Source organism: Neolamprologus brichardi, chromosome 15 (assembly GCF_056152115.1).
Source record: "Neolamprologus brichardi isolate AB-2024 chromosome 15, ASM5615211v1, whole genome shotgun sequence".
In the NCBI taxonomy this organism is placed as follows: Eukaryota; Metazoa; Chordata; class Actinopteri; order Cichliformes; family Cichlidae; genus Neolamprologus; species Neolamprologus brichardi.
In genome coordinates this window covers 33,542,411-33,560,766 of record NC_142118.1, presented here as the reverse complement: position 1 = coordinate 33,560,766, position 18,356 = coordinate 33,542,411, and the positions used below count along the sequence as shown (strand labels likewise).

Here is an 18,356-nt window from a genome sequence, read left to right as displayed (position 1 = left end):
TATGTGACATTTCAGATCTGGGGCAGTGGGTGGAGCTATTACAAAAAAGACTTCAGAAATGTGTTTATATATGATTCATTTGATATAACTTACAATCCCCGTAATTTTCATGAAAGTAGAAATAGGTCTGGGTTCTTAAGGGTTAAAGATGAAAAAATTTAGACCGTTTGTAACTCTTAGTGTTCGTTTGACTTTGGGACCTGAAGTGGACGGAGTTTTGCACCCAGAGTACTCCGCGAAGCTCCTCACTACGGCAGCCATAATGCTCTGACAATCCATCAAGCAGTGCGGCTTACCAAAGTCATACTAAAACATTTTTTAAACAGATTTCTGCACGCCCAAATCGATTCGAGGTCAGTAAGCACAACCAGAATTCGTACATAAGGCACACTCTCGATTTTTGAAGGATTTTAAGTGCGCCTTATAGTGTGGAAAATACGTTATACAGAAGAAAATAATATATCGCGATATATATCGTTACCGCACATGGTTCAAATTATATCGCGATATGAATTTTAGGCCATATCGCCCAGCCCTAGTGCATGCCATGTTAAATTAAAAGGAGGCAATCATCTCTCTGTTATTGTTAATGTGCTTCAGGTTAAGTAATTGACCCAAATATGGAGACAGTCCCCTCAACTTTGGCCAATCATACTTGACCTGAAGAACTACACTTAGGAGCTCAGACTTCTGGTGAACTCCTAAGTGTAGTTTCCAATCCCAGATTTACAGAGTCAAAGGCGTGCACCCTCCAAAAATGATCACTTTTTAACTCCTGTGGTCACAATTAGAGAATCGGCTTCAACTATTAAAAAACAACGACAACAAAAACCCTTCAAACACAACTGCAAAGCTGTTATACCTTGCACAATAACCGAACAAAAGCATGTCACTGTGATCAGAGATTCCTGCGCCAACTCATTCAGTCCTGTTAAATGTCACCATAAAAAGTTACGGCACAATATGTGCAAGATGCATGCATGGTGTAACTACACTGATTCAATATCTGGCTGGGTTTTGTCTCTTTTAAACACCCCAACTCCTACCAAAGACCTATTTTACTTGTCACTGTGTTCACAAACCATTATGAGGTCTTTTCCACTGGTTCCAGAGTGGGATGGGGAGTAGCACGGGGGATGCAGTTTCACCAGTTGGGCTCTCTGCTAAATAGCCGCTGGCCCATCTGTATGTGTAACAGTATGTGTTGTACTTCTAAGCCATTAGTGCAAAATATTACACCATATCTCTGGAGTAATTACGCTGTAAGTCTTGAGCTGTAATCTGAAGCAATAGTAAATCTTGCTCCATCCTTTCATGAGCGCAGCCGCCTTGATGATCACTCTCTACAAGGCTGAAACACGTTAATGCTTTCCTGCTATTCCTTGGAAATTAACCCTTTAAATTCAGCCGATTGTTTTAAAACAGCGCTTTCTTGCCAGGCAGATTATTTCTAAGGATCTGTAGTTTTTGATGTTTACAAGACAGGGTTAGGGTTAGTAACAGTTATGTTACTGTAAAGTCTCTGGCGACTGGAGGAGTGCATAAATATACCTCACCTGCAATAATTCAGTCATATCCCTTTAAACAAGGGGCAGAGCTGACAGATTGAGCTCCACTAAGTCATTATGGTAATACTGCTTCAGTGGTGTGATTTACTAGACAGAGATGTAATAAAAGCTTAAGGCTATAATGGAGCCTGTCATATCAACCAGCTTGTCAACATAATTTCCACTTCCACCTGCAATTAGATCCCAGTGCATTCACGGATTTTAATTTCCATGTAAGCCATTCAGCTGTCTGATAGTCACTGAGCAGGTTAGAGGTTTCGATGTCATCCTCAAGGACACTGAAACAGCTTTTCAGGGACGTGTGGCTTTTCCACCTCAACAATACATATTGTCCCCAAGACCCTTGTAGTTACAGCGTTAGACGACGTTAAAAGACCAAAAGTTTTGTGCTAAACTACAGATGGGTCGGCATAAACTTTTGTCCTTTAGAGTCCTCTTCCTCTTTTTTTTTGTTCTCCTCAGTTTTACCCCTGGCTGGGTTCAACTGAATAAAGAAATCAAACTCTAGAGTTGTTAAAGTAATTGCCAAGCTGGCACATCCCCAGTTCCTCTGCAAAGACACGGCAGGCACTTCAGAATGTTAATGGCCACCCTGATTCAGCGAGGGCAATGCAGACTTGGCATTCGCACAGCGAGCAGGGGTAAAGCAAGTTTGCATGTCTGTCTGTGTGTGTGTGCAAGAAAGAGCTTGTGCCCACATTAACGATTTGTCCATGAGTCACAGATTTCTTGTTTTTCGGTGACCTTCTCCCTCTCCCCACTTCTATCCTCTCACCATTTGGGCTTCTTTGAAATTCAGAAGCTTTTAACACTGAAGAGTCAAAGGGAATCTTGTTAGTGCACCAACAGTGTTTTAAAAACAGGTTGTGCTGATCCCGTTGTGTCATAGGGGTATTTTTATCCTTGTGGCGTGATGTCATTTTCTTTTACAAAAGCTATGCTGACGTCAATGTGAGAAGAAAAAAAACTTTCAGGTCTGCACAATCAACAAGTAAGAGCCCCGCTCTGCACTTCTGCTGTGATGGATTTGGAAATTACACACTGACGAGAAGCAGTTTACTAAATTTTCCGGATACCACCTGCCACTTCGTTTTGCTCATTCACTAATCGATTGAAAAGTTCTGTCTCTTGGAAACAGATTTAAAGATCTGCAGGTAAAATGAATGGAAAGATTTAGCACCTAACCCATAACAAGCTCAGAGTGCTTCTAAGGCTAATCTGTTCACAAAGAAAGCACAAATTTTGAATACCTCAAGGTGGATTTGAGAGCATGTGTACACCTCATTCAGCCTCCCTGATAAGTGGCTGCTTGCGCCCATGACATTAAAGGACACTTTGTGCAGAGGCCTCTCTACTCTGAGTCTTAGCTTGTTTTTGTTTTTTTCCATCTTGCTCACCATTTTTTTTGCATAGCTGCATGGGACAGCTCGTGTTAAACAGGATTACCTGACTTACCTTTTGACCTTCACGTGCTGATGTTGCAGAAAAGCAGAAAAAAGTCTCAATATTGAACACCGCTACATGCAAACCATCGCATGCATCCTTCTGGTGGAAAACTGCCTGCAGGGAGACATGAACAGCCACACCAAAATACAAGAAAGCACAAAACTAGCGCGCCTTATCCATGACTCAGGCTCCCTGACAGAGTAATATATTCTTCTTTATAAAAAAGAAGAGAAAAGAAAGGAAGGGGGAAATAGCAAAATTCTTATTCAGAGGTAGATTCAGCTGGTCTGGATGTTTATTCCTGCTAATTACAAATACCATCTAAAAATAACCCAGCGAGGAAGCGGCAAAAACATGTTTCCCTGCTGTGTGCTTAATGTGAGGAGCTAGGATTCCTGCCAGCAAGCCGCTGCAGTGAGGAATAAACAGCGCTGCTGTTTGCGCTGCCAATTATTGGAACTTTTAAAATCTCCTCATCTGAGGAGGTGGCAGAAGGTCGTGGATTGAGGAGACCACAGACCACAGAGCCGGGGCAACCCCAATGGCTTTAATTAATTTTCACCATTACTGATTGAATCGACAGGAAAAACTTGGGTTTCTTGAGGTTGTAAGGGGGGGAACGCATCACAGCTGTAAGGCCAATGCCATGCCAAATCTGGCACTATCTCAGCCCGTAGTCTTACAGTCTACACTGTGTATTTCTTTAGTTGGCTTCCAGTCATGTTAAATGAGGACTCTCTAAAGGCTGGAATAAATAATTGTAAAATTCTAATTTACATTAAATAATTACAAACTTCCGAGATAACATTTGTGCAAATCTGTGCAAAAAGCTTTGTTCATTTAAGGGTTTCATTTCTCTACTTACATGAGATACTGGACGTTGAGAAATTACCCTTTTCAATTAATGAACTTTTTACCAGACTGTTTATATTTCTCCCTCTCATCCTGTTTCTTACATTTACTGATGCTCTGTCACATCTTGCATCAGCTTTTTTTTCTCTTTACAGTCAAAGTTTGCACAAAGTAATCCCCTGCTGAAACACCAGAGCGAACTCATAAGAGGGGACAGTGTTGAGCTTACAAATACGCCTCGATCTCAACGCTCTTACAGTTTGGCAAAACTCACTTTTTGCTGAAAGCTGTGTAGGACAAATTATACCACTGCACCAGATGTCTCCAACACATATGACACTGCAGCTCTTAGCAGAACTAGTGAAGACGAGATCTCTGAACTGGCCAAGAAATAGTCTGACACGCCATGTTAAACCACACAGAAAGAGATTGCTAGGTCAGACGCAGGGAGCAGCTGGACCCTAGCCACCCTCACCTGTTTAACTGGAACAGGTGCAGGGAAGGACCACGTGGCTCCACGTCATCCTGAGAGCCGGAACAGACGGAGCAGGCTCAGGGATTATTACAGGAGAAGAAACAGTCTTTACAGGTGCAGGCACGGGGGCACAACAGTCTTTAGCAGTCCAAGAGAGAGTAACAGTCCCTCAAAGTTGCCTGCACATTGGTACAAGACTTAATTTAAGACAAAGCAGGTTCTGGGCAGCTAAACAGAGTCTTTGGAGGGACTGGTTCAGGAACAGAGTCAATCATTAATGCGGCCAGTATAACACAATCAGCTGGTTCAGAACACACACGACCCAGCTCACCCAGAACAAATGCACTTAGCAATGTCCAACCAGGATATTCACACATATCTTTGTCACTGGGAGCAACAAGACCATCGGTGTCAGCAACAACTGGACCAGAAGCAAAACAAACAGCTCAAGCAGAGTCTCCGAAAATATTCTTTCTTTAAGAATATGTCCAGCATGCCTCCACAAACCATCAACATTTTCCAGTTACAGGTTTCTGTTTTTTGCTTTCTCACACAAATAACAGCTGTGCCTCCTTTTAGGACATCTGAACTCCGCCGTGTGCATAATTCCCCAAGGCGTACCTTCACTTCTCACATGCTCTCGCTACCATCACCTAAACTCTCTCCTTCAGTACAGCTCTTCCAAGCTGAAATGAGGTTCTGGCAACATCTCCTCGCCATCCCAAATGGCATCATCTTCTATGAGGTTCAGCCATCCCGCTCGATGGCCTGAAGTTCTACACCCTGCTGATTTTGGGGGTTATCATAGTGGAAGGTGGTTCCCTTCTATTCGTTCTTCCAAATTGATGTTTGCTTCCAAAGAAACCTTTGTTTGTTTCTGAAATCTACACAGTAGTTATCGTTACCTTACCCAGCCAGGCAGCCGCCTCTCCATCTTCTACTTCGAGACAAACTCACACTTAAGCCTTTATGAGCCATCGTGCCATTATCTCGAGCCTCAAAAATCCCAGCATGCTTCACCACCAGAGCTTTTGTTCACAGTCAAGCTATGTCACTACCTGACTGAGGTTCCCCTCATTCCTCTATCAAGGTCTTTTGCCATATGGAATTTCTTCTGATCTCCTCTTCAGCCATTCTTTGCCAACGCATCCACTCCACTCAGTGAAACCCCTGAATACTCATCGAGGTCACAGGTCACTTATCAATGCAAGCCTGCTTACAAGTTCTATTTTTGCAACACGTACACTTATTACTGGAGGGGAAGCCTTTGTGGATCTTCACAGCCCGGGTGCCGCCGTCAGTCATCTCTGAGGCCTTCCTCAAACCGGAGCCTCAATTCATGTTCAATCCATATACCACAACCTACTAGAAATGCTGTCAAGCCTAAAATGAGGATGTGGTCCCAGCTAGTGAATTGGTAAATGTTGGAGGCGCTGACAGTTGGTGTAATATGGCAAAAAAATATTACTGGATCTGCACAGTGATGCAGATTAATCCGAAGAAGCCAGTACCTTCATATCTTAGCTTGTATTAGGCCATTGTAGTCAGCATTGCAAATATTGGAGCTTGTTGTATAACTGGGGGTGAAAGTGAAGTGAAGCAACATAAATTATTTAAATTGCTCACATCCTAATCTGTCCGAGACTTAAGTTTCCAGAAAATTAAATATCTCTCTCTCAGCAGTGCAATACGCGACATTACCAAGCACTGAGCCCGCTTGTTTTTGTCTTTATTGGTTCACTTCAAGTATCTGGATCTTGTATGTTTAATTAATTGTATTTGCTTGTTATGCTTGGTTCCCTTTCTGAGTGCCATTTTTTTGTACGTTAAACTTGTAAAACAGAGATACCGAAAATCCTTCTCACCCACAGCCATCAGGCTTCTCATTTCTCATACAAGAGTTATAATAGAGGTATTCTTATTACTCTGCACTACTGTCAATTTGGACTTCCCCTTAATATAAATATACTCAATGAAATATATATTTGCATGGAGGGCCCATATTATATAAAACGACTAATAACTGCACTCACTGGACGTTTTATTAGGTACACCCTCCTAGTCCTGGGTTGGACTCATCTTCAGAACGCTTTCATTCTTTGTGCCACAGACTTAACGGGCAGACATTCCTCAGAGATTTAGCACTTAAATACATGACAGCATCATACAGTTGCTCCTTGCCAGCTGCACATCCATGATGTCAATCTTCCCGTTTCACCACGTCCCAAATGTGCCCTATTGAGATCTGGTGACTGTGGAGGCCATTTGAGTACACTGAACTCATTGTCATGTCAAGAAACCTGAGATGACTTTGTGAGCTTTGTTATCCTGCTAGAAGCCAAAACAATAATACTCAAGTAGGATGGATCCATGCTTTCATGTTGTTTACATCAAACTCTGTTTTTTCCAATAGTCTGTCGTCCGAGTCATTTTCACCCAGACATCAGCCGTTCACTGGACATTTTCTCTTTTTCTGACCCTCGTCTGTAAACCCTGTGTGTGAAAATCCCAGCAGATCAGCAGTTTCTGAAATACTCCAACAAAGATGCCATGTTCAAAATCACTTAAATCACATTTCTGCCACATTCTGATGCTCAGTTTGAACTTACTGGCTCATTAAATATTTGCATTTACAAGTGTAACTAATAAAGTGACCAGTGAATATATTTGCATATACATTGACCCCCCCAGTATTTAAACAGTACAATTGATAACTGGAAGGTGTTAGCAGCTCGTCAGTTTAATCTTAATAGTTGGTCTAACCCACAATATACTTTTTAATTCTCTACAAATGCACAAATCACAAAGAGCTGGCGACTCACAACCAACTTTAATCCCAAGGAATTCAAATTTTCTTCATGGAGTTAATTTGGATACAGAAACATCTGTTTCGTGGGACAAGAAAAAGGGAAAAAGGAAAGCGTGCCATTTACAAATATGATTCACAATACAAGGCCTGTGGTATATACAAGGTGACAGTGTTGTGGAGGGAGGGGGGTCAGTTCATCAGTAGTTTTATAGATGTAGCACCTCTGTTGCACAAACAGTAACAAAAACAAACAAAAGAAAACACACGTAGTTATCAGTACAAACTCATGTAATATGCTGGCATAAACCTGCCAAAATTAAAAGGTATTAATCTTTGAGATCGGCCAAGTTCGTGAACGCAGTTCGGCAAATGAACACAGAAAAGGTACAGTACAGTAATAGAAAAACAGATAACATTTTACCATATTAATTTGTATATATACATACACAGTTTAAACCAAGAAGGGTAGAATATTTCCTGATTTTAGGGTTCCTACATAACATGCTTTTTTTCAAACCTTCCTTCTTTAAAACTGACTGAACTCTTCTGCCCAGTTGGTGTGCCGAAAGGCGGTAGTGTGACAGTAAACAGATCTCACTCTGTATAGTAGACGAACCTTTAACGGGAGCAAATGTGAAGATAACAATAAGCAGGTGTATTGGGTATGCTCTTAACGTGAAGACTTGGATGGTGAAACATCATTTATTTCCCACATGTAGGAACCCTGAGAACGTTTTGGTGTAAAAAGAGGAGCCGCCAAATGACGTCAATACATAAAGTTCACATCTGTTAACTACTGTGACACATCTTCACAAAATTTTAATGCATCCTGCAGACAAGTCTACTAGTGTTTGCATTCAACATGTTTGTTCTATTACAAATAATTCTTTCAATATTTGACTAAGACATTTAAATACTGAGTTCCCGCTACAATACACTTCTTTTTTTTGTGTGTTTTTTGTGTTTTAAACCCCATTTCTCCATTTACCTCTTGTGATCCAACAAGAAAACACCCTCGTGAAAAGATCCTGCAGATGGACAATATGATACTTTTGTTCCGCCACACAGTTTCAAAGCCATGAGTGGCTGGATTGAAAAATAGATATCTTGTTGCTGGTTATTTGATTTTTTTTCATTATTTTTTTTTAAAAAGAAGTGAGAGTTTAAAGTCCACCGGGGGCCCCAAAGCTGAGAGGCCCTCGTAATAATTAGCTTCCTGTAGAAAGAAAATGGGAGTGTGCTGTTATTGATTTAATGCAACGAGGTATGGAGGTTGATGCCACCCAGAGACTTATCCCATTATGGAGGAAAATAAAGCACAGCAGCTGACTGAGAACAAAAAGGAAATCTGTATTTAAACAGAAAACAAAAATACCCAACATTATAATAATCATAATAATGTTAAAAAAAGCCTTGTCCTCTTTAGCTGCTGCTTCAGAGCAGGCTAAAGCACCACTGCAGACACATTAACTCAAAAATAGAAAAGTAACATGCATTAAAAGAGTGCTCGTATGTCCGTGTCTTTTCCTGCTCCTACTCTGAGCTCTCAGAGCCAGTGGAGGATATAAGTTGTCCATTAATACAGCACTCAGTAAAATCCAACACCATTAGCTTACTTCCTATTGGCTCAGCCTCCACCGGCTGAGTAATAATATAGTGGAGTTTTAATACAAGGGTTCGGGGCCATCTTCCTGAGGAAAATGAGAATGGAGGAGTGTCTTCATATAGGAGACGTAGCCGCTGCTGGGCGTGTAGCTGTCGGACATGTGCTGACCCGGAAGGGAAGGCGGGGACGGGGCAGACAGCAGGGGATTAGAGTTTAAGGTGGACTGAAAAGGGACAGACTCTGAACTCAGGAGGGGATCCGATGTGAGAGGCGACCCTGTTAAAGGATCGGTGAGGGCGACGCCGGTGTCCATTGGGGTCTCAGCGTCCATTTGAATACCGCTAGCTGTTGCAGGAGCATCCTGCTGGGTCATTGGGAGCTGGGACAGAGGTTGTGAGGTTGGCTGTGTACCAATACTGTGATTTTCTGGTGCTGGCTTTGTTACTGGAGCTTTAGTTTGAGGGCAAGGGGTTGCGTTGGTTGTCTCCATGGGGATATTGGCAGGGGCGGGGCCTGGAGGGGGCAAAGCCGCGGGCAGGCGGCGCCGTTTGGCTGCTTGGGCTTCGTCCACTGAGGGAACCTCTTCCTGTGTTCCAGGTAAAGCCTGAGAACAGACCGGTACAGACTTAGATGTGGAACACAGAAATCACTTTTCAAGTACCAGTTGTTTCATCTACAGCTAATTTAAGTTTTATTTTAAAGTTTGAGTAAAACACTCACCAGGCGAGCTCTGACCCTTTTGGGTAATTCCTGGTTCAGCTGAAAGATCTCCGAGTGCTTGACCAACAACTGACTCTGGTCCTGAAACTCAACCTGGACAGATAACACCCACAATGGATTAACCAACCCACCCTTTCAATATTTGTACCTGTAAGTGCAGAGGACACACAGGCAAATTTTAAAAAAATGAATAAAATCTATCAAATTATTAGAGGCTAAACCAGGAGGTAAAAAAAGGACAAATCACTGATAAAGCACACTGAAAATTCAAAACTTGCACCCAGACAGTCACCGGTTGGATCTCAGGCATAACAAATGGTTCCATCAACAACCATGTGCTTCAGTCAAAATGTCCTTGACCATGACTCTGACCCCTAAAGCTGCTCACTGACTGGATAAGAGCTTCAGTTAACCACTTTAAATGTAAATGTAGATTTTTAAAAAATTATATATATTTATATGGAGCGAGGGGGAGGCGCAGCAAGGTCAGGGTTGTGGCACCCACTCTGTGATCAAGTGGAGGCGTGATTTTAGCTAATCACAGCTGTACTCTCATCTCTGAGAGGGCTCTCGGTGCTGCAGCCAGCGGGTTAACATGGAGACGTGAAAAGAGCGTGGAAAGATACAAAACTGAATGATTCTGTCAAGAGGGATTTGGAAAAGTGGCGATAAATGATGTGATGTCTGTGGTGGTGTATTAACAGATGTTATAACCCTGTAAACATGTGTCTGATGCAAACATCTGCAGTAAATATAAACCACCCTAGATCAGCCATTTAAGAGGTCCTCAAACTCAGAAAGTGAAGCGACTGGATGCATTCCCCATAAACACTGTTTATTTGCAAGTCACTCAGATGAGCTCTCATGGATGCACTCCCAAAATCAGCATCATGGCTCAAATCAAACAACCTCACTTTCCCATGTGTTTGTGTCCAAGTACATTTCAGGATGCGCTCGCTCTTGTCCCAACAATCGTCTTCGATCCCATATTTTCCACTTTGTAAGCGCTCTGCAGCTTTGCCCTACAAATTTCCCTTAAAGTAGCAGTAATTTGAGATCTCTCCACTTTTATGTTTTAATGCCTGAATCAAAACGCTCCACCGTAATCTAGAAGTGCCGTCTGGCTTCTTGCACACTGAATCTCCAAGAATCGAGAGCCAAAGCAGAGGGTGGCAAAGCAATTACACAGAACATCCCAAAGTTCACAGGTTCACTCACTTTTGAGTCATGCTGCAGAAGAGCATCAGATAAAATATGGAAAACGATGCCCATGCTCACAGTCCTCACCTAACAGTCGATTTCTATTTTTTTTTGCGCTGCAGCCAAGCTTTAAAGCTTTATTTAGAGATGATTTTCACGGTCTGGTTTGACTTGGAAAGGTTTATACATTTACACATACATTTATTTACACACAAGTTTTCATATCTTAGTGAGGGCATCTCGTTGACATAATGCTTTCCCCTAGCCATGTACCCTAACCATAAAAAATTAATGCCTAATCCTAACCATAACCTAATTGTAACCCTGACACTTAAACCACATTTTGAGTGTCAAAAATGCCTTCAAACTCATGGGGACCGGCACTGTGCATGAGTGACTGCTGGTCCCTGCAAGGATAGTAGCATGCCAATTTTCTGTCCTCATAAATGTCTAAACATGTACACACACAGGAGATTAAAGACAGGTGTTTGAACAGCAGCATCTCAGAAATTGTGCACTCAGTTATTAAGAAACAACATCACAAGTTTATCTATGAATGATGCAAACTACAGCCACACACGCAGCCACACTCTAGCAGATGTGAGGGCTCGTGTTGTGTTTCTCTTACCTGGTAGAGTTTGTGGATATGTGGTTTGACAAAGGAGGCGTTGAGGATTTTGCCTTCGTGTGTGCCGACCACAACAAGCTCTCCTACTTCAGGAGGGCCACTGCGCAGGCAGTCGTGACTCTGAAGAAGTGGGAAGGATGAGCGAAAGAAGAAAAAAAAAAGTGCTCAAAACATCTTCGTGTTACATTTTACAAACAAGAATTTAGTTAATAAAGTCTGAGGCTAACATTTTCATCTGGTTGCTGTTATTAAATGTGGGTTGACTTTTTCATTTCTCTGCAATTCAAACAGCTTGTTCTGGTAGGTAACACACAATTGATTTAAGTTACATTTGATCAAGTTTCTCAGCAGATTTCATGTTATTAAAAGTCATGTTTGTTCATAACTTACAGCACTGACTCATTAAAGGTTATGCGAGTTTACATTCAGTCATTACGTTTTCATTTGTTCAGATTGTCAAGTTACAAAAGCATGTAACAGTTGCTAGGATATTTCTTTCAGCTATTTAAAAAGGAGATTATTTTTAACCCGTGTCGATTGCACGCATGTAGGTGTCTGCCTTGACTCTGAGAGAACTCACTATTATGTTTTCCGGGTACAAGTTGTCACAGTATGAGCCGTCATCGAAGTTGACCTCGTAGAACGTCTGTCTGGCCATGCCAATGACGGTGCAGTGGTAATACCAGGAGTCAGCGTTGCGACCTATCACCCTTTGCCCAAGGGTTGGCTCTTGTGGGCCTTTGGGTGTTGGTCGAGGCTTAAGAAAAGAAAGGAAAAGGGGGGGTTTAATTGGAAATATGTGGCTTCATTCGGCAGGAACACACTGTGTGTTCTGTCATTATTCCAAAAAGTGAAACCTTTTGCTTAAAGTGTATTTAGTGTAAAACCGAAGTGTTTGTTAAAATCGCTCCGAGTCAAGTTCATACATAACTTTTTCATGAGAACATTTCTACAAACAGAGGCCTATTCGTCTGTCATTATGGAGCTCTTATAATTAGAGCGTCGTCTTTATGACTTTTTCTCCTCGTGTGTCACTTTAAACCACTTCGGGTCAGATTTATGAAACGGGGTATAATGACGTGCAATACCCAAACAATGCTCACACCTGGGGTTAGTTTCACAAGCATTACACTGTTTTCTAAATATATTTCAATACCAGGCACAAAAAATAAGACATGTTATTTTTTTTAGCATTAAATATTGATGCAATAAAGGGCAGCAAACGTCTCCATATATATTTTGCCCTTTGAACAAAGAAATTCCAGAAATACACATGCCAACAGTGCTTTAGAAATACAGACAGTATTTCCCACTGTGCCACATGGTGCAACATGCTAGTCAGTGTGGCCCTTACACTCATTAACCCTCAAAAGCCAATAATATCATATTTGATACATGTGCTTTGAATGTTTTTGAGCTTCTACACGTCATCAGTGTGATTTCTTTTTACCCCCCAAAACAAAAAAATTCCACGACCCATTTTTTAAGCAAAAAACAAAAACTAACACTTGTTATATTCAGTTTATAGAAAAACACAAAAAGAAATACTGTTTTTTTTCCTTTTTAAATCAAACAGCTATTCCTGAAGAATGATTAAGAGAAAAATATTTCAATACATGACTTTTGACAGTAATTTTACAAAACCTTTTTTAAAATCTGCAGCTTTAATAACTGACCAATTTCCCTGGTTTTGCACTTACCTTTGGAGTGACCTTTTTATGCCTGTGGCAGGTGACAGACACCACGTAGGGCCAGTCAGCGGGTGTCATGACTACTCCGGCGATTTGGGCACAGGTGACGTGGAAGGACGTTGCACAGTTCTCATACGTGCACTGGATGCAGGCGCCGCGGTTCTGACTAGCAACCTTTCCATGGCAGAACACGCACTTCTGCAACGAAAGCAAATAAAAAGCTTCTGTTACGTCTCCATTCCCCTATAACTTCCTACGCTTATTTATATATAAGCCTCCTTTGATGCTGACAAAGGAAAGAGTTGTCCAAAAGTTTGAACTGAAGTAAAGTAAACTAAATGTGAACTCCTAACATTTCACCCTCACAATTCCAACAAGGTTAAAACAATTAAAACAATTCATCTGCAACAACTACTCCAGTCCTCCAGAACAACCTGGCACGCCATGAAATTGCAGTAATTGTAGGACATCTCATGAAATAAAGATGGTGGAGAAACCAGCAATGAAACCATGAACTCTCTTCTGTCTGATCTTTGATTCTGTTTGGTGTTCTTACAGGTTTTTACTCATTAAGAGAATGGCTGTTTTCAGTCTTCCTGATATCACGCTTTTGCGCTGAGTGTCTGTACAGTGGTGACAATTATGTCTTAAAACTGAACTGTCACTCTGACACTCAGTTCATTTATGCCAATTCATTTTTTCCTTCCTCCATCCCCTTTGCCATCTTCCATAACTTGTTTAGCCTCATTGCTCTTCTCTCCTTCCAGATCTCTTAATTCTGGTCTGAAATTCCCAGCAGTCTACAAACTCTTTGCCTTTTCTGTGACAATTTAATATAACACACGATCCCTGCAAACCCACAACCATTATTTTAATTAAAGTCTTACAACTCTCAGTGCTGACTGCTCTTATGCGTGCATCGTTCAAACAGCAGAGAAGAAATCCCTAGTTTAAAAAAAATAAATAAATAAATCTTTTTTTTTTTTCATTTGTTTCTCCTCCTTTATGTGCAGCTGTAATGTGGTGCTTGGCCAATCAATAAAAAAGTAAATTTAAAAAGTCAAACTTCAATTTTTACTGGTGCAAGGCAGCTACTTTGCCAGCTGGTGAGGTTTTCCCCAGGCAGGTAGGCACCAGAGCAGAGGACAGGTTGAAACTCAGCAGCTCAAGAAACATTAGCTGCTTGATTTATTTATATGTAAAGTGCATTGCAGATTAATATTGAGAAGATTAATTTTGAAGAAAAACCATCTTTCAGCTGACTTTGGGTTCAAATTATATGAACTCATTGTTAACTGTATTTATTTATTTCTGATGTGGTCATAGCAAAATTATCTTTGCACACATCTTTGTTTTAGAACAAATTGGTGCTTGCAAATTATAATTATACAACAAAGTGCTGGAAACAATCCTTGCAGATTTTGGTCCCTGCTGACATGACAGCATCACACAGTTGCTGCGGATTTGTCAGCTGCACATCCATGATGTGAATCTGCTGTCACATTCAAAAAATGCTCACCTGGAGTGAGATCTGTGACTGTGGAGGACATTTGAGTACAGTGGTCACCGTCATGTTCAAGAAACCAGTTTGAGATGATCTCAGCTTTGCCACATAGTATTTTATTCTGCTAGAAGCAGCCATCAGAAGATGGGTACACTGTGGTGATAAAGGGGCAATACTCAGGCAGACTGTGGAGTTTAAACTGCTCAGCTGGGACTAAGGGCCCCACACGAACATTACAACACTACCACCAGCCAGATCCATTGATACAAGGGAGGACGGACCCATGCTTTCATCTTTGCACCAAATTCTGACCCTGCCATCTGAATATTGGCAGCACAAATCAAGACTCACCAGAGCAGGCAACATTTTTCAGATCTTCTGTCCAGTGACCTGCTGCAAAGTGTAGTCTCTGTTTCCCATTCTTAGCCAACAGGAGTGGCGACCAATGCGACTGCTGCCATTCTTCCCCCAACCCCTTGCATCAATAAGGCATTATCACAAAGAATTGCAAAGAATTTTTTCAGGCCATGTTTTTGTAAACCTTTGTGATAGTTGTGTGTGAAAAAATCCCAGCCTGGTTGCCGATGCCTGGTTTAAAGTTTAGCAGGTCATCGTTGATCATGTGTACACGCTTTAATACACTGAGTGGCTGCTATGTCATTGGAGGAATAGATACTTGCGTTAGCGAGCAGTTGAACACATTTACCTAATAAAGTGGCCAATCAGTCTATAAGCACATTATGACTTGTCTTGTCTGGTTCATCCTCACACAAATCCACACCACTCGTTTCCAAGACTACTCTTTGACAGCTTGCCAACCTCCACATCCGAAAAGAAAAAAAAAAAAAATTTCACCCAACTGATAGGTGATGAAAAAATACGTTTTACTTTACAGTCACTGTTCTGGTCTGTGTTTTTGCATGCAGTAGGAGAATGGACCAGAAAAGTTAGGAGGAAAGACAGCTTTAAAGACGCTTATACATTTTATTTAAGCGACTTGCAGCGCCAAGCTTGAAACGGTTTTCTCACAAGAGCAAAAATCGAAGTTCCTCTACACAATATGCAACAGATGCATCAGCTGAGGAATTGAACAGTGTTACAACACCTGAGAAATTCCAAAATAACTAAGACAAAAGTAATGTGTTTTAAATCTCTCCATCACTGGAAACTCAGTGTTTAAAGATGGGAGGGAAAACACTGATTGCTGATCACAGTGAAATATAAACTGGTTCCTAGCATGCGTATTCACATTTGATCGGCGCAGTCATCCAAATCATTAGACCGCAGAGCTTCTCCGCTCACAGTCTTAAGAAGAGACTGAGGAAACGTGCTTAGACAGCACTCAGATGCAAATGTCACCCAGCTTGTCCTTTGATAGATTATTCAGAGAGACGGGGAGGGAAAGAGGTGACATTATTTGCAGATTTGTGATAATGCCCCAGCATGCACTGCTACTGCCTATGAAGTAGGATCGGGTGAATGGAGAAGGGGAGCTACCCACGAGATCGATGCAGTTCATTTGGCACAGCGAGAAATGACAGCTGATTATTCAGCCATGCCCCTCAGCACATCTGTTTTTACCCTATATCATCCCTGGCTTCCAAAAAAGAAGGAGGAGAAGGGAAAAAAAATCTATCCATTCAAACAAAAAAAGCCTGAAATTCACCTAAACAGTATAAGCAAAACAGCTACAGTGCACAATGTACACTAAGAAGCATAAACTTTCGCCAAAAAGAAACTAGGTAACAATCTTGAATGTATTTCGAAGTAGCTCTCTGCCTGTTTCACTTTACATAACAACACAAACAGACATGTAACTCTCTTATTTGTCACCGTCTGATCTTACTAGATTCTTGCGGGTTTCTGGAACGGCGCTGACGTCCACTGGCCCCCTCTCAATGGCATCGATGAAACGAGCTTCAGCCACGGCGATAGCACAGATGACATGAACCCACCTGGTGAAGCAATGAATAGTTTGGCGAGAACAAATTCAAAACAGGGAAATATAGATTCACTGTAAGATTTCTTATATTTTTTTTGTTATTTTTGTAATTTGTGAAATTGCATCAGCTCAAACACGTGGCACTAACCGGTTGTCTGTGGTAGTCTTCAAAGCTCCCCCTCTCAAGTTACAAAGACAGCACTCCTTAAGAAAAGATAATACGAGAACAGAGAAAAAGAGGATTAAGTATAGAAACGGAGAACACATTGACACCGTTCCTCCCACACCTTAGCCAAATCAGTCTTTTCTAAACAAAGCTTGGTTTGGACTTGTGATTGATGTCATGTTGCCTAGCAGCAATCATTAGAAGAAGAGATGTAGGGTCAACGTGTCCTCAGAGGCTCTAATTCAAGTCAGATCTAATAAACATTTTCAACTAAACCTGCAGTTCTAGAGAATAAAACCACTTCAGGAATAACAGTTATTTTATGTGGGGGTGGGATGGGATTGGATCATTTGCAGCCACTACTCACCACTGTCCAGGCTCCCGCTGCACACCTAGAGCACATCCAGGAATCACCAACAGAGTCAGGCTTCACGCCATAACAACCTGTTAGAGAAGAGATGCTACTGACTGTGCTCATCTATTTCATCATTTCATGTCATTTCAATGCATCGATATTCAGTGAGGACAGCGCATGGCAACATTACCGCCCTTTTTCTATTTCTTTAAACAGATTTTGTACACATTTCTGCAAATTACTTCTCACCAAACATGTTTTTAAGCATTCTGTTCACACTTTCAGCCCATCACCATCTCCAGCTTAAGCTTCTGAAGAAAAGGGCATGCAGGTTTATGTAACACCTGTACATGTGTGAATGATTCTTGGGCAGATGTCTACTCCAGCACAATGAGGAGCAAAGGTGTTTTGACAGGATTTCGTTCTGCTTCGTGCTCTCTTACGAACATCTGCGCCATTTCCCCAGACTGAGTCAAACTCGTCCCTGGATAACTAATGAACTGGATAATAAGAACTGAGGAGAGGAGGGTCGAAGTTGTGATGTGGCACAAAACATCCAATTATGCATACATTTCCAGGAAGGGCTGATTACCGACACACTTGATGAGTCAATGCGTTCATCTGCATCGTTTACGGCATAAAACTTTACTAAAAATGTTCAGTCTAGATAGACGTCCTTACATTTGGCAATAAAAAGAAGAGCCACGCACAGAGAGATTCCTGGGATGACTCAGTCTTACAGAATCTTAACAAGCTGCCTTTTCACACTTCGCTTCGACAGAAGCAACATGCCATTAAAAGCCAACTATATAGTGGAAAGGCAGGGTAAATATGAGCTGGGGAAGTGTATGGTGTGTTGCTTTTTATAGACACCTTTGCATGACCTTTGTCAGCCTCTTAGCCAGTTTAACCAGAGCTGAGAAGAGTTACACTAGAAAGCTTCACTGAGTCTGGCAACAGGGAATTGAGCAGTCTATTGCACCGTTGTATTGAAGTCTCATCCTCTGTGCCTCTGCCCATTTTCCTGAAACTATTCTCAAGGGCCTCAGGTGTGAGAAATTGTTGTGAGCACTAGATAGTCTGAAGTTTATCTGTAAAACTTGCTGATTCGTGTTGGCATTAATTTATAAAACAGACATTCTCCGCATTATGAATTAAATGCTGTTGAACTGGATCAAATTCAGCTCTTTGACAACACAGAGAGGAAAAAGAATTTGAAATCGACAAAGTATTGAGGGGGGAAAAGAAGTCTCCACACTTACAGATTCTTACTTCACAACGATTAACATCCATTATACAGTTTCAGATTTGTGTTTTACCCACTGATTGAATGTGCACGTGGAAAATCAAGTCAAAAGACCAAATTCTTGTGTCCGTTAGATACCCGATGTCTC

General features: G+C 41.5%; 1 protein-coding gene across 1 annotated transcript in view; it reads right to left on the bottom strand.

The window, feature by feature from the left end:
- Positions 1 to 7,067: 7,067 nt before the first annotated feature.
- kdm4b (lysine (K)-specific demethylase 4B) overlaps positions 7,068 to 18,356 on the bottom strand; it is a 40,663-nt gene continuing 29,374 nt past the window's right edge. Inside the window, exons 15-22 of the mRNA XM_006792002.2 lie at positions 16,975 to 17,051; positions 16,590 to 16,645; positions 16,346 to 16,454; positions 13,005 to 13,193; positions 11,885 to 12,061; positions 11,305 to 11,424; positions 9,477 to 9,569; positions 7,068 to 9,360 (exon numbers count right to left, since the gene is read on the bottom strand). Of these exons, the coding sequence (XP_006792065.2) occupies positions 8,815 to 9,360; positions 9,477 to 9,569; positions 11,305 to 11,424; positions 11,885 to 12,061; positions 13,005 to 13,193; positions 16,346 to 16,454; positions 16,590 to 16,645; positions 16,975 to 17,051 (1,367 nt within the window). The 3' untranslated portion in view covers positions 7,068 to 8,814. The remainder of the gene's footprint in view (positions 9,361 to 9,476; positions 9,570 to 11,304; positions 11,425 to 11,884; positions 12,062 to 13,004; positions 13,194 to 16,345; positions 16,455 to 16,589; positions 16,646 to 16,974; positions 17,052 to 18,356) is intronic.